At 43.4% G+C, this 22,437-nt stretch overlaps 1 protein-coding gene across 2 annotated transcripts in view; it reads left to right on the top strand.

Moving 5' to 3' along the window:
* The window catches only part of LOC107297906 (zinc finger protein 420-like), a 14,641-nt gene extending 6,875 nt beyond the window's left edge, over window positions 1–7,766 (top strand). For both annotated transcript variants that reach the window (XM_029286407.1, XM_029286406.1), the window contains exon 3: window positions 6,178–7,766. In XM_029286407.1, the coding sequence (XP_029142240.1) occupies window positions 6,178–7,685 (1,508 nt within the window). In that variant the 3' untranslated portion in view covers window positions 7,686–7,766. The remainder of the gene's footprint in view (window positions 1–6,177) is intronic.
* Window positions 7,767–22,437: the final 14,671 nt, after the last annotated feature.

The raw sequence follows: 22,437 nt of genomic DNA on the forward strand, positions 1-22,437 counted from the left end.
AGATAGATGATTAGATAGATGATTAGATGGATAGATGATTAGAGATAGATGATTAGATAGATAATGATTAGATGGATGGATAGGGATAGATGGATAGATGATTAGATAGATAATGATTGGATGGTGGATAGGGATAGATGGATAGATAGATGATTAGATAGATAATGATTGGATGGTGGATAGGGATAGATGGATAGATAGATGATTAGATAGATGGATAGATTAGATAGATGGATAGATAGATTAGATAGATGGATAGATGATTAGATAGATTAGATAGAGGGATAGATAGATGATTAGATGGATGATTAGATGGATAGATGATTAGAGATAGATGATTAGATAGATAATGATTAGATGGATGGATATGGATAGATGATTAGATAGATGGATAGATGATTAGATGGATAGATAGATGATTAGATAGATGAATAGATGATTAGATAGATGATTAGATGGATGGATGGATAGATTAGATAGATGGCTAGATAGATGATTAGATAGATGGATAGATAGATTATATAGATGGATAGATGATTAGAGATAGATGATTAGATAGATCAGTGATGGCGAACCTTTTAGAGTCCGAGTGCCCAAACTGCAACCCAAAACCCACTTATGCATCGTCGGGTGCCGGGTGGGTGTGGCCCATTGGGTGGGCGTGGCTGCGGTGGTAATGGCAGACTGTGTGGGATTAAAAAGTTCAATTAATCAATTCCAACATTGCAAGATCTTTTTTTTCCCCCGCGAGAAGTTGAAATTGATTGAACTTTTTTTTTTTGCACACGGAAGCGGTGGAGGCCTAAAGCGAAAAGGTTTTATAAAACCCAGCTGAAGACCTAGGACTGGGGTGACGGCACGAGTGCCCACAGAGAGGGCTCTGAGTGCCGCCTCTGGCACCCGTGCCATAGGTTCGCCACCACTGAGATAGATAATGATTAGATACATGGATGGATGGATGATTAGATTAGATGGATAGATAGATATAGATACATAGATGGATAAATAGAGAGAGAGAGAGGAGGGCTCTCCAGTCTTAAAAAGGGCCCTGCATTTTGGCTGCCTCAGATGGAATTGGGCAGCTGGCAGAGAAAAAAACTGGTCTGTCGATCCCGTCTCATTCCCAGTGATTCCATCTGGACCACAGAGTTCTGAAATGAGACTCAACCTTGATCTAGTTACTACTTGCTACCTGTGCATAGAAAAAAAACCCTCCCTGTTCCTCTGCACAGAGATGAGCAATGTGGAAGGCAAATGTTGGTCTGGATTTCACTTGAGGAACGGAGTTCAAGCCAGGCTCCCGTTTCCAAGGAGAGATAATTCCCAGATAGAAATGTAGGACTGTATGTTGACAATTGCTCAGTAGAGAGAAGGGCAGAAGGCACAGTTGTATGGTTTTTCTTTTTTGCAATTCATTTCCTGTTTATATTTCCTATATTTGATTTGTGCTTTTGTATATTTAACTACATTTAACAATTTCCAATAAAAAAAGAATGTGTGTCAGACAAAGCCTGGCAATATTTCTAGACTTGTGTGTGTAAATGCATAATACTACCCTTTCTGCAACCCTTTGAAATGTTTCTTTTGAAATGTTTACCAGTTTATAATAATAATAAAGTTGGAAGGGACCTTGAAGGTCATCTAGTCCAACCCCCCTGCTCAGGCAGGAAAGCCTAAACAAGTGATGGTGAACCTTTTAGAGACCGAGTGCCCAAACTGCAACCCCAAACCCATTTATGTATTGTTGGGTGCCAGGTGGGTGTGGCCCATTGGGTGGGCGTGGCTGCGGTGGTAACGGCAGACTGGGTGGGACTAAAAAGTTCAATCAATCAATTCCAACTTTGCAAGATTTTTTTTCCCACAAGAAGTTAAAATTGACTGATTGATTGAACCTTTTTTTTTTTGCACACGGCGGTAGAGGCCTAAAGTGAAAAGGTTTTATAAAACCCAGCTGAAGGCCTAGGACTGGGGCAACAGCACATGTGCCCACAGAGAGGGCTCTGCGTGCCACAGGTTCGCCACCATGGCCCTAAAACCATTCTTTTACTGTATATAGAAGTCACTTCCTCTTTTTCAGCTCCATCCTCTCCTCCCCCATTTTCTAGGCTTTTTATGTATCTGTTGCTTTGACTTTATGGAGATTTCTGTATAAGCAAACTTAAAGAAGCACATGGCATTTAGCGTTTAGCAGACCTGTGGGGACCGGGCAGGGTTGGGGGAGATCCAGGGGGTCTCTGGCAGGTGGGGCAGTGGGCAGGAGCCAGGGCGGCTGCTTCCTGACACCATCGGCCCCCGCACATAGAGGCCAGCGGGTGCATGGGGGCCGACTGTCTGTCAGCAGCCACAGCCTGCTGGCCCCTCAACCAGCACACTCTGGGGGTCCGCAGCCCACCTCCAGCAGTTCAGAGAAGCCGCCTCTGAGCTGGACATCTGGCCGACAGCTGAGGAGGCGATGCAGTGGGTCGTGCCCAGGAAAAGGAGAGCATGCGAGGCCAGGAGGGATGAGAGGGCGGAGGGAAACCAGCCATGCTGGGATGCATCCGGCCACGTGGGACCTCGGCGAGTTAGCAGGCGGTTGGTTGAAGAGGGATGGTTGCCATCTCTGGGGCATGGCACACGTGCCCACAGAAAGCACTCTGAGTGCCACCTCTGGCACGCATGCCATAGGTTCGCCACCACTGTTCTATACCATTTCAGTCAAATGGTTGTCCAATCTCTTCTTTAAAACTTCCAGTGATGGAGCACCTATAGGCAAGCCGTTCCACTGATTGACAGTTCTCACTGTCAAGAAATTTCTTGGTAGTTCTAGTTTGGATCTTTCTTTAATGATCTTCCACTCACTACTTCTTGTCTTGCCCTCTAGTGCTTGAGAGAATAGGGTGCCCCCCCCCGTCTTTGCAACAGCCACTCAAGTACTGAAAGACTACTATCATATCACCCCTCAGTCCTTATCTTCATTACACTAGATATACCTAGTTCCCTCAACTGTTCATCGTATGGTTTAGCTTCCATGCCCTTATAATCTTTGTTGCTTTTCTCTGCGCTCTTTCTAGAGTCACAGCATTTCTATTGTACAATATTGTATTGACCAAAACTGGATACAGTATTCTAAGTGTGGTCTCAAACTTATCCCTTCATGTCACCTTGATTCTATGCCTTTGTTGATGTAACCTAGGACTACATTAACTTTTTTGGCAGCTGCAGCACACTTTGGCTCATATTTAAGTGAGGGTCTAATAGGGTATCTAGATCTCACAGTTGCTACTGTTAAACCAGGTGCTACGTGTTCTATACCTGTACCTTTGGGGTTTTTTTTTGCCTATGTCTAGGACAGTGGTGGCGAACCTATGGCACGGGTGCCAGAGGCGGCACTCAGAGCCCTCTCTGTGGGCACGCGTGTCGTCGCCCCAGTCCTAGGCTTCAGCTGGGTTTTATAAAACCTTTTCCCTTTAGGCCTCCACTGCCATGTGCAAAAAAAAAAAAAAGGTTCAATCAGTCAATTTCAACTTCTCGCAGGAAAAAAAAAGTCCTTGCAAAGTTGGAATTGATTGATTGAACTTTTTAGTCCCACCCAGTCTGCTGTTACCACTGCAGCCATGCCCACCCAATTGGCCACGCCCACCCAATTGGCCACACCTAGCCAATGGGCCACACCCACCTGGCACTCAAAGATGCATACGTGGGTTTTGGGTTGCAGTTTGGGCACTCAGTCTCTAAAAGGTTTGCCATCACTGGTCTAGGACCTTAACTCTTCTCACCACTGAACTGTATTTTGTTGAGTAGGGCCCAGTGTTCGAGTATGTCAAGATCCTTCTGAACCTTCAGTCTATCTAAAGTGTTGGCTATTCCTTCCACCTTGAAATTAATGAATTTTTAGGGTCCAGCACCTGACTAATTTTCTACAACTAAGTTGGATCTAGTTTTCTTCAAGCTTCCCTCAGTTGCAAAGGTAGGTTTTGAGGAGTTATCCTGCACCCCTGAGACGAGTAACTGGCTGCAACAGTATTTACTGATCCCCAAGAGAGGTGCACTTTGTTTGCTTGTATTTCTATTCCCCCCCCTACACACACACACACACTTTCCCTTAGTTCTCACTTCTTGCAATTGAAGCTTCTGGCTTTGATTGATTGATTCATTCATTCATTCATAAAAATTTATATGGCCACCCAATTCACTCATGGTGACTCCAGCCGCCTAACAATAAACCTCCTGTCATACAAAAACTAATGAACTAACACCTCCCTGGTTACAGTGCAGTTGCAGTGGCGATGAGTACTCCTCGGGAGACCAGAAAGAACAAATTAATGATAGTCCGTCCTGGAGAGAAGCTATCAATGTAGTCGGGGGTGTTGAAAACCACTTGACGGCACGTAATTAACCAAAAATCTAGCAAATGCCTTACAATGAATAGACAAAAAAACGTGTTTTTCAGGCTTCTGTCGCTAGATGGCGCGCTATAGATCCGCAACAGCGATGTCTAGAAAGCCGTCAACGCAGCTGAGTGCTGACATCCAACAGGATGGGGAGACTGAGGCGAAAGGCGTTGAAACAATCGGGTATTGCTAGAGAGGACGCGAGAGGGAGCATAAGGGAAGAAGAACTTCCTCTTCCGGCACCCATGGGAGGATGGTGGCACGGACAGTGGCTCTCGCGCTCTTCCCAGGGTCGAAGCAGCAACTGAAAGGTGAGTTGAGTGCTGATCGGAGGAGAGTCAGGGAGCAAGTAGGACTGCCTGGTTTCCTCCATGGTGTAGAAACAGAAAAGTCAACTAGGCTGAAACATGTCAGCTGCTAGTGCACGTTCCTTCCCTCTCCAAATTAAATTCCACGGGTGCCACTTGCATTAGAAATGGTGCCTTCAATTTTCTGCCGGTTGGGAGATTCTTCAGTTTAGGGTGGACTCCTTGGGCTTTTTGTGAACATGTTGTTTTCTTGGCCAAGAAAGGAGTGTCATTGGCAAATCTGTTGCTTTAAATCTTGCAGAGGCTATGGACACCATTTCTTCTGGTTGAAGCCCTTCACATCTCCAAAATTAGACCAAAAAAATTGAGTATACCCATTTCTGGGATATGATTAGGCTGAAGTACACATGGATTTTCAATATGCATACATTTGTAGGTGTGTGTATCTGTATTTCTCTCCGTGTGCATGTCTGTATATTTTATCCTCAGCATTTCCAGATATATTTGATGATAACCCTTTGTAGTGCTAAGAATTTGTGATTTAGTCAAATCAACCAGAGAATCTCACAATTGTGTGGATATTTGAATCTCGCTAGTGTTCTGTGTGTCAAATGAATCATAATTAATGTTAGGGATCAGTCAGACTTGTGGTTTTTCACATGTTGGGCACCCATTTTACAAACAATCATTAAACTAAGTCTTTATGTCAATCTTATAGACAAAGAGCATTCTGCACAAGTGAAAATCACAAACAGCATTAAAAAAGAAAGTGAATCCAGTCAGCAATCAAAATCTTCCAGTTTCCTCCGGAAAACAACAAAATTCTTCTTCCCTATCAAGTGACAGACAAGAGAGAATAACAGGAACAGAGTTTTGAGCTGGAAAAAATTGAGTCTGTGGAACTCAAGGAAACACTCCACAAAAAAGTCAAGGGGGAATCATATCCAAATTCAGATAAAAGATGGAAATATCTGGAAATCGGTGGGGAGAAACCTGTGACTTGGATAGCTATGTAGGGCAGGCAGTCATGCAAACCTTGCCCTGTGAAGAAATAAAGAGTAGCTTGAATCAAAGCACCAGGCAAGACGGGATCCAAACTATTTTTGACCTCCAGAATCCAAGAATATCATTGATGGAAACGCCCAACAGATGTGGAAAAAGCACGGATTGTGGATCACAATTGATTATGCACAAGAGTTTCCACACTGGAGAAAAGCCAAATGAATGTTCCGAGTATGAGAAGGTCTTTTGCTACAGCTCCTACCCTTTTGAGGATAAAAGGACTTACACCAGAGAGAATCCATACCAAAGCTTCCAGTATGGCGGAAATTTTAGCAAGCACACTCCTCTAGTGTTACACCAGAGGACTCCTACAGGTGAGAAACCGTATGAGTGTCCAAATTGTGGGAAAGCTTTCAGTCAGAATTCCCACCTTGTAAACCATCAGAGAACTCATACAGGGGAGAAACCGTACGAGTGTCCAGATTGTGGGAAAGGTTTCAGTCAGAATTCCAATCTCTTGATGCACCAGAGGACTCACACAGGGGAGAAACCATATGAGTGTCCAGATTGTGGGAAAAGTTTCCGTCTTAATTCCCATCTGGTGGTACACAAGAGGTCGCACACAGGGGAGAAACCATATGAGTGTCTGGATTGTGGGAAAGGTTTCACTCATAGTTCCCACCTTGTGATACACCGGAGAACTCACACAGGAGAGAAACCTTATGAGTGTCCAGATTGTGGGAAAGGTTTCCGTGTTAATTCCCACCTGGTGGCGCACCAGAGAATTCACACAGGAGAGAAACCATATCAGTGTCTGGATTGTGGGAAAGGTTTCAGTCAGAATTCCCAACTAGTGGTGCACCAGAGGACACACACAGGAGAGAAACTGTATGAGTGTCCAGAGTGTGGAAAAAGTTGCACTCACAATTCCGACCTCATGGTACACCTGAGGACACACACAGGAGAGAAACCGTATGAGTGTCCATATTGTAGGAAACGTTTCAGTCACAATTCCAACCTGGTGGTACACCAAAGGATACACACAGGAGAGAAACCATATGAGTGTCCGTACTGTGGGAAAAGTTTCAGTCGGAATTCTTACCTGGTGATACACCAGAGGACTCACACTGGGGAGAAACCATATCAGTGTTTGGATTGTGGGAAAAGTTTTAGTCACAGTTCTGAACTGGTGAGACATCAGAGGATACATACAGGAGAGAAACCGTACGAGTGTCCAGACTGTGGGAAAAGTTTCAGTCAGAATTCCAGCCTGGTGATACACAAGAGGACTCACACTGGGGAGAAACCATATGAGTGTTCGGATTGTGGGAAAACTTTCAGTCAGAACTGCTACCTGATTATACATGAGAGGACTCACACAGGGGAGAAACCATATGAGTGTCTGTATTGTGGGAAAAGTTTCATTCGGAATTATGCCTTGGTGATACACCAGAGGACTCACACAGGGGAGAAACCATATGAGTGTTTGGATTGTGGGAAAAGTTTCCGTCTCAGTTCTCACCTAGTGGTGCACCAGAGGATTCACACTGGGAAGAAACCATATGTGTGTCAGGATTGTGGGGAAAGTTTCAGTCAGAATTGTCTCCTGATATACCACCAGAGGGCACACACAGGAGAAAAACCATATGAGTGTCCAGAGTGTGGGAAAAGTTTCAGTAACAATTCTCACCTGGTGGTGCACCAGCGGATTCACACAGGAGAGAAACCATATGAGTGTCTGGATTGTGGGAAAAGTTTCAGTCGGAATTCCCACCTGGTGGTGCATCAGAGAACTCACACAGGGGAGAAACCATATGAGTGTCCTGATTGTGGGAAAGGTTTTAGTACTAGGTCTAAACTTGTAAATCATGTAGGTTTGCACATAGGAGAGAAACCTTTCAAATGCTCAGAATGTGGACGGTGCTTTACTCAAAATTCCTCCCTTACTGCACACAAGAAAATCCACATGAAGCAAAAGGTGTTGAATATAGAGAAGTCTTGAATTTCCTTTCTGAACTCCTTTGGTAATGCAGTTGAGAAATTAACTATTTAATTTCTCAGCTCATTCACTTTATTAAAATGTCTTAGTATTGGACATGAGGGAGGAAGAGAACAAAATGGAAAATATTAGTTTGATACTCACCTTTGCAGAAATAATGCAATTCTGCAAAAAGGCTCTTGGGGTGGACGTTTTTTGCATATTAATCATCATAGGGCATAGAAATCCAACATACAAAGTATTAATCTATCTAGATGTCCTCCAGATTTCCGGACCACAATTCCTCAGCCAGCGTACTTATTGAATAAAATATTTTGAACATTTCTGGTAGGTCTCAGAAATCTGTGGCAGGACTTAAAAATACAGTGTTAAAAAAATAGGAGCACTCATATTGTAATTCCTCAAAGACGACAAAAGACAGTTTAGAGTTCATCTTTTTCTAACATTTTCAGAATTTTAGGTCAAGGAGAATCATATTTAGATGATGGGTAGGTTAAAGGACAGAATAGAGAATATATGAGGGAGGGCATTGTAAAATTTTACAGGCAATGGCTGTTGAACATATTAAAGTGCTGTAAGAATATTGAAGAGAAACGATTGTGCTTTTGAGTGTAGGACCTTCATGTTTATTAGCAATCCTCCTACGATCTTGTGCCGTGGTGGCGCAGGTGGTTAGAATGCGGTACTAGAATGTAGGCTACTTCTGCTGACTGCCGGCTGCCAACAGTTAGGTAGTTCGATTGTTACCGGCTCAAGGTTGACTCAGCCTTCCATCCTTCCGAGGTCAGTAAAATGAGGACCCAGATTGTTGGGGAGGGCAACATGCTGACTCTGTAAACCGCTTAGAGAGGGCTGTAAAGCACTGTGAAGCAGTATATACGTCAAAATGCTATTGCTATTACAGGTGCCCTTTCATGTCTGGTGGGTGATATTAATGTCAAGATGCTGCCCTTAGTGGTGGAGATCTGAGAAAAACTGTGATAAATGTTTCATTTTGTAGACATTTATAAAAGTGCATTGTGTAAGAACCATAACGTTTGACAAGGAAAATAAAAAGGCAGTATCAGCATTGCTGTGAACATGGGGCAAGGAAATGCAAACCTCTCTTCTCAAGACAGACAGGGGAGATCCTTTCAATTCTTTCACTCCAATCTTGGGGCTCTTTTTAAATCCCCCCCCCCCAAAACAAATCCCCTACTAGTAAAGAGGAAAATTATTTGGAGCAGCTAAGTAACATTTTAGTTATGCAGACGAATGACTCTTTAATTGTGCTGTGTTTAAAAGACTCCAAAGAATTCAAGATTGGTTCGTTACATTAACAGAATTCAGAGGTCAGATTATAATATAATGCCCCTGTGACTCTGGACATGCAGAAACAACAAAGCATGTGTCTCAAAGCTGCTTTTTCAAAAGGCAAATGGACTGTTTTTTCCTAAGGAAAAATTCCTCATCCACGAAGCGCAGTTGGTTCTGGCCAAGTCTGATGAAGCTTAACGGATGAGGAAGAAACGTCTTCGTCTTCCTTGGGGGGGGGGGGGAAATCCAGTTGCCTTTTGAAAAAGCAGCTTTGAGATAACTATGACCTGGATGACTGAGAATCTCCACAGACAAACAAGAGCGCGTGCTTCTCCAGTGGCTGTATTACAGAGGCTCATCTCGCCATTACTGCATAAATACTGAGGGCACCCAAAACAATTCTGCACGTCCCAGCTGCTCTCAGATAGAAGCCCTGCTATAACGTATGTTAACTGTAGTAATCAGTGCTCGGTCATTGCAGGGTGCAAATATGGCTGACTGCCTTCGCAGCGTTTATCCTTTATATACAGTTTTCCAAGCAGCAAAAGTTTAACATGGTAATAGCGTAGCAGTAGCATTTCTATTGGTGAAACCCCTTGCCAATCCTTAAGAATATACCAGCTAGGAGGCCCCAGACAGGGAGCAGTTTTCTACCACATCCTGTTGATGTAACCAGGCTGATATCATGTGAACCAGGTGATATCATGTACCAGCCTGGGGTAGTTTCCCACATTGCCATGGTGATGTGAATGTATGAGATCATGTAGAGCAGCGGTTTTCAACCTATGGGTCGCGACCCCATTTGGCAAGGCTGTCCGCCATTTTTTCCCCCTTTTCCGGCGGGTGCCTTACCTCCCTTGGGCTGGGCCAGCTGGTGGTCGGCCTGCTCCGTCTCTGCCGCTTGCCAGCTACGCCTCAGCCGGCGCAGGGGGCAGAACCACGCATGCGTGGCGCTCCCGGGCAGGGAAAGTCCTTGACTTACGGCCGGTTGGGTAGTCTTCAACTTACGACCGGTTTAGTCCTCGACTTACGACCGGTTTAGTCCTCGAATTATGACCGGTTGGGGGTCGCGGCATTAAAAAGGTTGAGAACCACTGATGTAGAGAGAAGAGGCATGCAGGCGTTGGAAGGGCAGTTTGCTGCTCACGACCTCTACCTGGCCCCTATCTCTACAGTTAACAGGTTCTGAGGATCGGCACTTAAAATTTGTCAGAGGATGGATGACCTGTGTCATAAATTAGTCTTGCTGAGCATCCATCTTGTCATATTAGACTTTGCACAGTGATAAGTTTAATCTGCCATATACTAACCTTTATGCTCTCTGTTTCCAAGCCCTCCTTTTAGATTCCATTTAGACTTCTCTTTTCATATATACTCTTCTTTATCCTCTCTCTCTTTCTCTCTCCCTCTGTCCCTCTCCCTCCCTCCTGTTATCACATCAGATTTTATTATCCTTAGGAGCTGAAAATGCTTGATATGGTTCAAAAGCCTCTGGATCTTTGAGAGGACCATACTATAATGCAAACTCTTAGTGACTACGGTATTCTGACGCCTTTTGGGAATAAAAGGGGACATTGGTAAGAGGGAATGGAAGGGAAGAACGTGGAAGAATTGATGGCTAGCGGCTGAAAGAGTTCATTGCAGAGAGTGTGTTTTTATTATTATTATTATTCTCTGAAAAATGTTTTTTTTTGTCTTTTGGGACATGTCTCATATTTACAACCAAAATGCCAGATGGCAAAAGAGGGGCAATGGCGAGGGATAACAATTTATGCCATGCTTAAGACTTAAATGTAGAACACTAATCAAGGATATCATTCATTTATTTTATTTATGTATCAGACTTAACTGCCTGTCTCCCTCACAGAGGGATCTGAGCAGTGTACAAATTAATCAGTACAATAAAATATTAAAAACCGTATAATCTAAGATTAAAAACGTAAAACACTATAAATGTATTGATATTAACATTGATTGAATTTGAATATGCAAAATACAAAGTAGAATTATTGACACCGACACTAATAATGGAATACCCAGATTAATCAGACCGCACTAAATCTAATATAGAATGAATGAATTCAAGCAAAATTAACCAATCCTCTTAGATATACACGGTGCTATGTCATTTGTTGTAAATTTTCATACTGCAGTTACACTTCTGTTAAAAGATCAGATATGAATTCTCTCCATATTTGTACTGTTAATTGAAGATAGATCAATTTTATTAAAAATATGCCCTGCCTTCTATGATGTTCCATTCTTGTGATTAAAGAAACAAAAAAGGTGCTTTAATGGGCTTTTCTCTTTGTTTAGGAGCCATTCCACAATTTCATTTCTTTTTAATGTTGTTTTCCCCTTTAAAGTCATATTTTGCAACAGTAGAGTTTCCGACATTCACCAGAGATCCTGAGGATAGGGTGCGTCTCCCAAGGGTTGTGTTTGTGACACTCAGAATTACAAACAGCGGGGAATTTGAATGAAGACTCAATTAGGAGGAGAGCCATATGAGTCTCTGGTAGCCAAAAATCGGAAGGCATCCAATAGCAGCTTCTCATATTTTATAAAGAGGCATATATCTGTGTCAGCTATGCATTCTAATACAATTGGTAAGACAGAAAAGGTGGTAGCAGAATCCTGACATATCTCAGAAGGGGTAAAAATTAATTGATCTCTTATTCACTATTTTTTTCGTTGTATATTTCATTACATTAAAATTTCTGACTGTCAAAAATGAAGGCTTCACCCAAAGCATGGTGACACACACTTTGCATGCAAATGCATACCAGCACACATAATACAATCCTTTAAATGTTTCTAAAGTTTATCTGTTTCTTCTACCATATATAGTCACCCTCTCTTTTTAAGTGCATTTTTCTGGGTGGGTCCTGCTGTGTGTCTTGATTTGACGTAATGGAGATTTCTGGGCAAGCAATTTTACCAAAGCAGATGGCATTTAGCAGATTTAAAATCTCCTTATGAGCCAGCAGTGTGCTGCAGCTGCCAAAAAGGCCAACACAGTGCTGGGCTACATTAACAGAGGGATAGAATCAAGATCACGTGAAGTATTAATACCACTTTACAATGCCTTGGTAAGGCCACACTTGGAATACTGCATCCAGTTTTGGTCACCACGATGTAAAAAAGATGCTGAGACTCTAGAAAGAGTACAGAGAAAAGCAACAAAGATGATTAGGGGACTGGAGGCTAAAGCATATAAGTAACGGCTGCTGGAATTGGGTATGTCTAGTTTAATGAAGAGAAGGACGAGGGGGGACATGATAGCAGTGTTCCAATATCTCAGGGGCTGCCACAAAGAAGAGGGAGTCAAGCTATTTTCCAAGGCGCCTGAAGGTAGGACAAGAAGCAACGGATGGAAACTAATCAAAGAGAGAAGCAACCTAGAACTAAGGAGACTAACTTCCTGACAGTTAGAACAATTAACCAGTGGAACAACCTGCCTCCAGAAGTGGTGAATGCTCCAACACTGGAAGTTTTTAAGAAGAGACTGGACAGCCATTTGTCTGAAATGGTATAGGGCAGTGATGGCGAACCTTTTAGAGACCGAGTGCCCAAACTGCAACCCAAAACCCACTTATACATCGTGGGGTGCCAGGTGGATGTGGCCCATTGGCTGGGTGTGGCCAATTGGGGGTGTGTGGCCCATTAGGTGGGCATGGCTGCGGTGGTAACGGCAGACTGGGTGGGACTAAAAAGTTCAATCAATCAATTCCAACTTTGCGAGATCTTCCCCCCCCCCGCGAGAAGTTGAAATTGACTGATTGAACTTTTTTTTTTTTTTTTGCACACAGCAGCGGAGGCCTAAAGCAAAAAGGTTTTATAAAACCCAGCTGAAGGCCTAGGACTGGGGCGATGGCTTGCGTGCCCATAGAGAGGGCTCTGAGTGCCGCCTCTGGCACCCGTGCCATAGGTTTGCCACCACTGGTATAGGGTTTCCTGCCTGAGCAGGGGGTTGGACTAGATGACCTCCAAGGTCCCTTCCAACTTTTTAAATAATAATAATAATAATAATAATAATAATAATAATAATAATAATAATTATTATTATTATTATTATTATTATTATTATTATTATTATTATTATTATTATTATTATTATTAAAGCAAGCTTGTTGGGAATAGCAGATTCAAGATGCTCTGTGCACTTGGATGCCATCTCTCATCAGTACAAGTGAAGGTGGCACCTTTGGGACCTCTGCCTTGCCTTGTCCTAAATCCATGGGAGCTCCAGGAAATCAGTCAAAAGTTTGGGGATGTAGAGAGTTTTTGATCTCTCCTGAGAACCAGCCCTGCGAAAGGACAGGAAATTTTAGGTGAGTTTTTTGCAAACTACTCCCAAGTCTTTTGCCCAAGCTGTTTGGGAGTAATAAGGCTGAAAACTAACTCCTCTGGGGATTGGGAAGGCTTCTCAGAGCAATTCTGCCCTCTGGTGAAATTTAGGCTTCCCAATAATAGAGACAGGAAAATCAGATGTATCTCCAATCTAGAAGTAGTTTGGTGGCAATGCTTGTGGAAGCTTTCAGGTTTGTCCCACATTTCATTATTAATTGAGTGAAGCTGGCAATCATTTTAGAGGCTGTACACAAACACAAAACCTTCATGAACTTCTCTAGAGTCCAACACCTGGCTAATCTTTTTGTGCCTTATCCGTTATATCGGACATTGGCAATCATGTTGGCGATCTTGTTTTTATCAGCAGCCGCACGAAAAAGTGCTGCTGAGTTTTGTCCAAACCAGTCCCTTAGATTTTGAAGCCACGATGTTCTTCTTCTGCCTGGACCTCGTTTGCCTTCAATCTTTCCCTGGAGGATTAAATGGAGTATGCCGTATTTTTCTGGGTGTCACATCACATGTCCGAAATATTCTAATTTTCATTTTTTAATTGTTTTGATGATTTCCCTTGGCTTTCCCAGGCGGCTTATCCCCTCCTCATTTCTGATCTTGTCAACCCAGCTTATACATAACAGCCGCCTGTAAATCCACATTTCAAATGCTTCTAGTCTCTTCAGGTGGCCTTCTGTCAGAGACCAACTCTCTACTCCAGTGATGGCAAACCTTTTAGAGACCGAGTGCCCAAACTGCAACCCAAAACCCACTTATGCATCATCAGGTGCTGGGTAGATGTGGCCCATTGGGTGGGCGTGGCCCATAGGGGGGCATGGCTGTGGTGGTAACAGCAGACTAGGTGGGACTAAAAAGTTCAATCAATCAATTCCAACTTTGCAAGATCTTTTTTTTTTCCCGTGAGAAGTTGAAATTGACTGATTGATTGAACCATATTTTTTTTGTACATGGCAGTGGAGGCCTAAAGCTAAAAGGTTTTATAAAATCCAGCTGAAGGCCTAGGACTGGGGGGACGGTGCGTGTGCCCACAGAGAGGGCTCTGAGTGCCGCCTCTGGCAGCCGTGCCATAGGTTCGCCACCACTGCTCTACTCCATAGAGCAGGATAGAAAAAATATAGCATCTGACATCTAATCTTACGAAGTTAAATACGGTCAAGCTTCCCTCTTCAAGCTTCCCTCAGTTGCAAAAATGGGTTTTGAGGAGTTATCCTGCATGCCCCTCCAAGATGAAGAACTGGCTGGAACTGACTTCACCGATCCCTGAGGAAGGTGCACTTTAACATTGCCTGTTTTTCCCATGGTTCCTCCCCCTTCGAGGATGCTTTCCTTGGTTTGCCTAAAGGTGCTTTTTCAAAAGGCAACTGGACTTGCTTTGTATTTGCTTGAAGACGTTTCGCTTCTCATCCGCGAAGCTTCCTCCGTAACTGAAGAAGCTTTGGCTGAGAAGCGAAACGTCTTCAAGCAAAAAAAAACATAGAAAGTCCTGTTGCCTTTTGCAAAAGACCTGGATGACTGAGAATCTCCATAGACCAGCGGTTCTCAACCTATGGGTCGCGACCCCATTTGGGGTCGATCGACCATTTCACGGGGGTCGCCAAGCAAGGCTGTCTGCCATTTTTTTCCCCTTTTCCGGCGGGTGCCTTACCTCCCTTGGGCTGGGCCAGCTGGTGGTCGGCCTGCTCCGTCTCTGCCGCTTGCCAGCTACGCCTCGGCCGGCGCAGGGAGCGGAACCACGCATGCACAGCGCTCCCGGGCAGGGAAAGTCCTCGACTTACGACCGGTTGGGTAGTCCTCGACTTACGACCAGTTTAGTCCTCGACTTACGACCGGTTGGGGGTCGCGGCATTAAAAAGGTTGAGAACCACTGCCATAGACATTCCCTTGATTTAGTTCTCACTTCTTGCAAAGGGATAGATCAGTGATGGCAAACCTTTTAGAGACCGAGTGCCCAAACTGCAACCCAAAACCCACTTATGCATCATCGGGTGCCGGGTGGGTGTGGCCCATTGGGTGAGTGTGGCCCATTGGGTGGGCGTGGCCCATTGCGTGGGCGTGGCTGTGGTGGTAACAGCAGACTGGGTGGGACTAAAAAGTTCAATCAATCAATTCCAACTTTGCAAAATCTTTTTTTTTTCCCACCAGAAGTTGAAATTGACTGATTGATTGAACCTTTTTTTTTTTTGCACATGACGGTGGAGGCCTAAAGAGAAAAGGTTTTATAAAACCCAGCTGAAGGCCTAGGACTGGGGCGACGGCGTGCATGCCCACAGAGAGGGCTCTGAGTGCCGTCTCTGGCACCCGTGCCATAGCTTCGCCACTGCTGGGATAGATAGATCCCCCCTAGACCAGTGTTTCTCAACCTTGACAATTTTAAGGCATGTGGACTTCAACTCCCAGAATTCCACAGCCAGCATTGCTGGCTGTGGAATTCTGGGAGTTGAAGTCCACATGCCTTAAAATTGTCAAGGTTGAGAAACACTGCCCTAGACGCAGGGGTAGGCAACTTTGGCTCTTTTATGACTGGTGGACTTCAACTCCCAGAATTCCTGAGCCAGCCATGCTGAGGGGAAAGGGAGATTTTCCAAGCTGAGCCATGCTGGCTCAGGAATTCTGGGAGTTGAAGTCCACCAGTCATAAAAGAGCCAAGGTTGCCTACCCCTGCCCTAGAGAGAAGAGGTCGGTAAAGGCACATGATCAAAAAAAGGCACATGATCAAAAAAAAAAAAATCGGGCAAACGCCTCAGGATGGAGATCGGACAAGCGAGTTTTTCAGCCTTATGCCGCTCGACGGCGCTCTAAAGATCAACAAGAGCCGCCACTAGAAAAGAGCGTTGGATTGCTAGAGAGGACGTCGGAGGAGAAGAGAAGCATAGAGGAACTTCCTCTTCCGGCTCACCCGTGGGAGGATAGAAGCGTGAAGGGCGGCTCTCGTGCTCTTCCCGGGGTCGAAGCCGCAGCTGGAAGGTGAGTGGAGGGAAGGTGCGGAGGAGAAGCCGGGAGCATGTAACGGGGCTGCCTGGGGTGCAGCTTATTCTTTTCTTCCCCAATTTTTAATCCAGTAGCACTGCACGCTTGGAAAGCGTGTGCCTTTAAAAGTGGCACCTTCAATCTTCTGCTGGTTGGGAGATTTAAAAAGTCTCCTTCCTTTTAGGGTTGACTCCTTGTGCTTTTTATGAGCGTGTTGTTTTCTTTGCAAGCGAGGAGGGAGCTTCATGGGAAAAAGGGGGGCTGTAAATCTTGCAAAGGCTTTGGGCACCATTTCCTCTGTTAAAGTCCCCCCCCCCATATCTCTAAAATTAAACAAAAGAATTCAACTTACATAGGTCAAGACCCTGTAAAAAGTCCGGCTTTATGTGTACTTAACATTGTATCCATGGAAATATAAAGACAAACAGAAGTACATAAACATTTGATAGGAACCGTAAAGGTCCATATAAACTATTATTACTAAAGTCACGATTCTTAGACACTAAAGGGAACCTAGAACGATCAGTAAATAAACACTTTGGAATCATAATTAATGTTGGAGGTTAATCTAGACTTTTGGACTCTGGTTTGCTTTTTTTAAGGGTTTTATTAAATTTCAATAAATAGGGGAAGAACAAGGGAAGTTTAAAAATGGACGTAAATAATGAAAAAAAAAAACAAAGACCAAAAGTAACATTTTAAAAACGGTTCCTTCCAACTCTTTTCAAGACATGAATGTATAAAAGTACACTTTTGCTTTCGGTAACACAATAAAATAAAGCTAAAAGCAAAGATATATATACTACTAATCAGATAACAAAAGGAAAATACATCTCAATCTAAATAAAATATATAGCCCATAAATGCATCATATTATCAATTCAGAAAACATGTGTAAATAAAACATTTCTTTAAAACAATGAATAGATATGTTTAGACATATCTAGATAAAACATAGCCCATAAATGCATCATATTATCAATTCAAAAATACACATATTACTAGATTCTTCTACAGTAAAAATTCTGTAGTAAAACATCCTCTACTCTAAAATTAGACAAATACATAAACCTAAAAATGTATATCTGTTAAACTTCCAACTGTGCACAATATTTCTATTATCAAAACATACCAATATCTTTGGTAAGATATCCGCTTTGGCTATCCTATTAACTAAGTTCTTTGAAAGCCGTATTCTAGCAATTCTTGAAAATGATTTATGCTTTTCTCAGAAGAGTGTATTTTCACTTTCAGAGTTAGTTTTGTGTCTTCAAGAATCTATCAGTGCCAAATTCTTCATCAACCCAAAGATAGATTTGGAAGTTGCCCTGGTTTGGCTTGATTTCTTAGATAAATGTCTAAGAGATTGTTATACCATTCTAATCCTCCAACATATACTAATTCTGATATTAAAAAACATATGCTAATTCTGATATTAAAAAAAAGATAACACTCTTTTTCATCATGTGACACACAAAGTCCAATAATGATAGATTTAATCCTTTGGGTCACAGTTTCCATAGCCACATATCTACCAGCTGATTAACAGAATAGAGTTGGAAGAGACCTTGGAGGTCTTCTGTCTGGTCCATCCCCCTGGCTCAAGCAGGAGATCCTATACTAGACAAATGGCTGTCCAGTCTCTTCTTAAAAACCTCCAGTGATGGAGTACTCACACATTTTGGAGGCAAGCCATTTCACTGATTAATTTTTCTCACTGTCGGGAAATTTTTCTTTGTTTCTAGGTTAGATCTCTCCTTGATTATTTTCCATCCATTATTTCTTGTCCTGCCTTCAGGCACTTTGGAGATATGGTTGATCCCCTCTTCTTTGTAGCAACCTCTCAGGTTTTGGAACACTGCTATCATGTCACCTCTAGTCCTTCTTTTCATTAAACTAGACATACTCATTTCCTGCAACCATTCATATTTTAGCCTCCAGCCCTCTAATCATAATAATAATAATAAAGTTGGAAGGGATCTTGGAGGTCATCTAGTCCAACCCTCTTGCTCAGGCAGGAAACCCTATACCATTTCAGACAAATGGCTGTCCAGTCTCTTCTTAAAAACGTCCAGTGTTGGAGCGTTCACCGCTTCTGGAGGCAGGTTGTTAATTGTTCTCACTGTCAGGAAGTTTCTCCTTAGTTCTAAGTTGGTTCTCTCCTTGATCAGTTTCCACCCATTGCTTCTTGTCCTGCCTTCAGGCGCTTTGGAGAATAGCTTGACTCCCTCTTCTTTGTGGCAGCCCCTGAGATATTGGAGCACTGCTATCATGTCCCCCTTCATCCTTCTCTTCATTAAACTAGACATACCCAATCATGTTTGTTTCTCTTCTCTGCATTCTTTCTAGAGTTTCAGCATTGTTTTTTATCATAGTGACCAAAACTCGGCACAGTATTCTAAGTGTGGTCTTATCAAAGCTCTATAAAGCAGTACTGTCACTGCATGTCACCTTGATGCTATCTCTCCTTTGATGCAATCTAGGACAACATTGGGGGGGGGGGTTGGCAGTTGCAGCACATTGCTGATGGCCATTAAATGAGGCAGCGCCCCTAAACACCTTTCCCCCCCTTTGTTCTCCCTGATGTAGCCGTTTAACAAATGGGATCATTAAGGGTGGCCTTACATGGGGCGGCCCTGGGATGCCTAGCGTAGTATCAGGCTGGCTTGCCCTAGGCCTCCTAAGGTTACTCCCACTCTTGAGGCACTCCATACTCCTCTCCCCTTGGGGCTCCTGCAATCATTTATCTTCATTCCCACCTAGTGATCTTGGGGAGATCAAGCCACCTGGAGTTTGCAAGTCTCCACCGAGCAAGGGGAGACCAGGCTGTGTCCTGCAAGCCTTTAGTTGCCTTCCCACCCAGGGACTTGCAGGAGTTAGTGTGCTTCAGGACTCAGAACCATCCAACGTAGGTGTCTGCTTTTGCAGCTTCCTAGAGGAGGTTCCTGGCTCATTATTGGATCAGCTTCCTGACAGAGCCAGCCTTCTGGCAAACTCATGCTATTCGGAAACAGGTGATGTTCTCACGAAACTGTAGAGGGCTGCCTTTTTTTTTTTTAATGAGGCTCCATTTGTTTCTGCAGTTTATAGAGCCTCCTTAAAAAGAGAGCCCCTTACAGGTTCATGAGATTTGATCTCCTCTTGCCGACTGGAGACTTGCAAACTCTACCCCATTTGTATGGTACAACTGGCCTAATACCAATAGTATAATCTCCCTTGGGTGGATGAGTGGCTGCAGGAACATGGCAGGGCAGGATGGATGGGTGGGGACCGCAGTAGCCCTGCCACACTGTAAAAAAGATGTTGAGGCTCTAGAAAGAGTTCAGAGAAGAGCAACAAAGATGATTAGAGAGCTGGGGGCTATGAATGGTGTAAGAACTGGGCACGGCTAGTTTAGTGAAGAGAAGACCAGGGGTGACATGATAGCAGTCTTCCAATATGTGAGGGGCTGTAACAGAGAGAAGGGAATCAACTCTTCCAAAATGCCCAAAGGCCAGACAAGAAACAATGGATGGAAACTAATCAAGGAGAGGTTCAAACTAGAAATAAGGAGATTTTTTTTGACAGTGAGAACAATCAACCAATGAAACAGCTTGCTTTCAGAAATTGCAGGTGCTTCATTACTGAAAGCTTTAAAGAAGAGACTGGACAGCCACTTGTGAGAAATAGTATAGGGTCTCCTGCTTGATCAGGGGGTTGATGACCTACAACAGTGATGGTGAACCTTTTAGAAACCGAGTGCCCCAAACCCCGCCGCGCCCATCCACAGGGTCACCCACTGCCTCCACGGCTCACTGCAGCAGATCGCCCAGGCGCCCCAGCAGCGCCATGGCAGCCACGTCCTCCACCCGCGCCCCGTAGCATCAACTGTGCACGATGGGCATGAAGGCAGAGTCTTGTCCCTGCTGTCCGGCTGCCATGTCCTTGCCTGCGCTGCTCTATGCGGGCTGCACCCAGGGGCAACTCTCCTCCGGGGGGCTGCTGGTGAGGGGGCCGTGCGGGGAGGCGGGGCTAGGGCGATGGTGCGCGTGCCCACAGAGAGGGCTCTGAGTGCCCCCTCTGACACGCATGCCATAGGTTCGCCGCCACTGACCTACAAGGTCCCATCCGACTTTATTATTCTGAAAGTTGTACAACCAAATGACTATGGGGATGGTACGGTGGCCATAACTTTGAAACTAGTTCATAAATAGCTGGGGAAAGGGCTGGTGTAACTTTGAATTGTTGCTAAGTGACCCATCATAAGTTGAGGACTACCTGTTAGCTAATTGAAGCAAAGAGTATCCAATCCATATAAAGGAAGATCAGCAAAAATAAACATTCCCTCAGAGTATTAAGCAAAAAATAATAATAAATTCCATAATTCCAAACAGTTTGAGCAAATACGTACAAAATATTAAGGTTTCTTTAAACAAGCATATAGTTCAATTCCCAACAGCAACAACAAAAAGATCCTTTAAAATTTACTTTGTTTTCTTTGCTGATAGTCCAATCCACCATCCAAAGTAATTGTAATAAAAGTTAATAATAAGTAAGTCTGGAAATATTAAAATCTCCAAGAAAAAAATAGCTCGTATCAAAAGAGAGCCTTTCTTAAATAACAAATGAGTACCAAAAAAACCCCTGTTAAGAAATGAGGAAGTCTAAGTTAATTGCCCCATTAGAACTGTGCTACAGCATCGCAAGAGAGATTTCCCTGCTTCTTAGTTGGTCACACACCAAACAGTGGAAAAACCACTTCCACAATCTACTTGCCCATACTGATTGTCCAAAGGACAAATTGAATAATAATAATAATAATAATAATAATAATAATAATAATAATAATAATAATAATAATAATAATAATAATAATAATTAGTAGTAGTAGTAGTAGTAGTAGTAGTAGTAGTAGTAGTTGGAAGGGACCTTGGAGGTCATCTTATTGAACATTTCTGATGGGAAAACAAGACTGTTAGCATGTAAGCTGCATAAGGAAAAAGCATCCTACAAATCTACCCCACTACACACACACACACCTTTGCGAAATATTTTAATTCATTAATAATAATAAAGTTGGAAGGGACTTGGAGGTCATCTAGTTCAACCCCCTGGTCAGGCAGGAAACCCTATACCATTTCAGACAAATGGCTGTCCAGTCTCTTCTTAAAAATTTCCAATGTTGGAGCATTCACCGCTTCTGGAGGCAGGTTGTTCCACTGGTTAATTGTTCTAACTGTCAGGAAGTTTCTCCTTAGTTCTAGGTTGCTTCTCTCCTTGATCAGTTTCCATCCGTTGCTTCTCGTCCTGCCTTCAGGCGCTTTGGAGAATAGCTTGACTCCCTCTTCTTTGTAGCAGCCCCTGAGATATTGGAACACTGCTGTCATGTCCCCCCTCGTCCTTCTCTTCGTTAAACTAGACATACCCAATTCCAGCAACCATTCCTTATATGCTTTAGCCTCCAGATTGCTTTTTGATTGTAATGTATGCTTTTTTCCTTGGAGTTTTTATTTGTTGTGCACCGATTTTATATAGAAACATTACACTAACCCTTTTTTGTGAATCTTTTAGATGAAGAGGATGCCAAGAACAACATTCTGGACAAGTGAGAATCAAAAAGAGCATTAAAGGGGAAAGCAAATCCAGCCAGCGATCAAAATTTTTTTACCTTCTTCTCCAGGAAAAAACAAAACTCCAACGAAGCACTCCACGAAAAGGTCAAGGGGGAGATCATATCCAAATTCAGAAAAAAGATGGAAATATCTGGAAATCAGTGGGGAGGCAGCTTTCACATTGATAGCCACATAGGGCAGGTAGTCATGCAAGCTTTACCCTGTGAAGAACAAAAGAGTAGTTTGATTCAAAGCACTGTGCAAGAAAAGATTGAAAATATTTTTGACCTTCCAAATCCAGGAATATTAGTGGTGGAAAAGCCGAGCAGATCTACATATCAGAAAAGCATAGACTGCAGATCACAACTGATTACGCCCGAAGGGATGCACACCGGAGAGAAACCGAATGAATGTTCTGAGTGTGGAAAGCTATTTTGCTACGTCTCCCATCCTTTTGAGGATAATAGGACCCACAACGAGGGGAATCCATACCAGTGCTCTGAATGTGATAAGAGTTTTCACAAGAACACACCCCT

The sequence above is a fragment of the Protobothrops mucrosquamatus genome, unplaced genomic scaffold, assembly GCF_001527695.2.
Source record: "Protobothrops mucrosquamatus isolate PMUCROS unplaced genomic scaffold, P.Mucros_1.0 scaffold3584, whole genome shotgun sequence".
NCBI lineage: Eukaryota > Metazoa > Chordata > Lepidosauria > Squamata > Viperidae > Protobothrops > Protobothrops mucrosquamatus.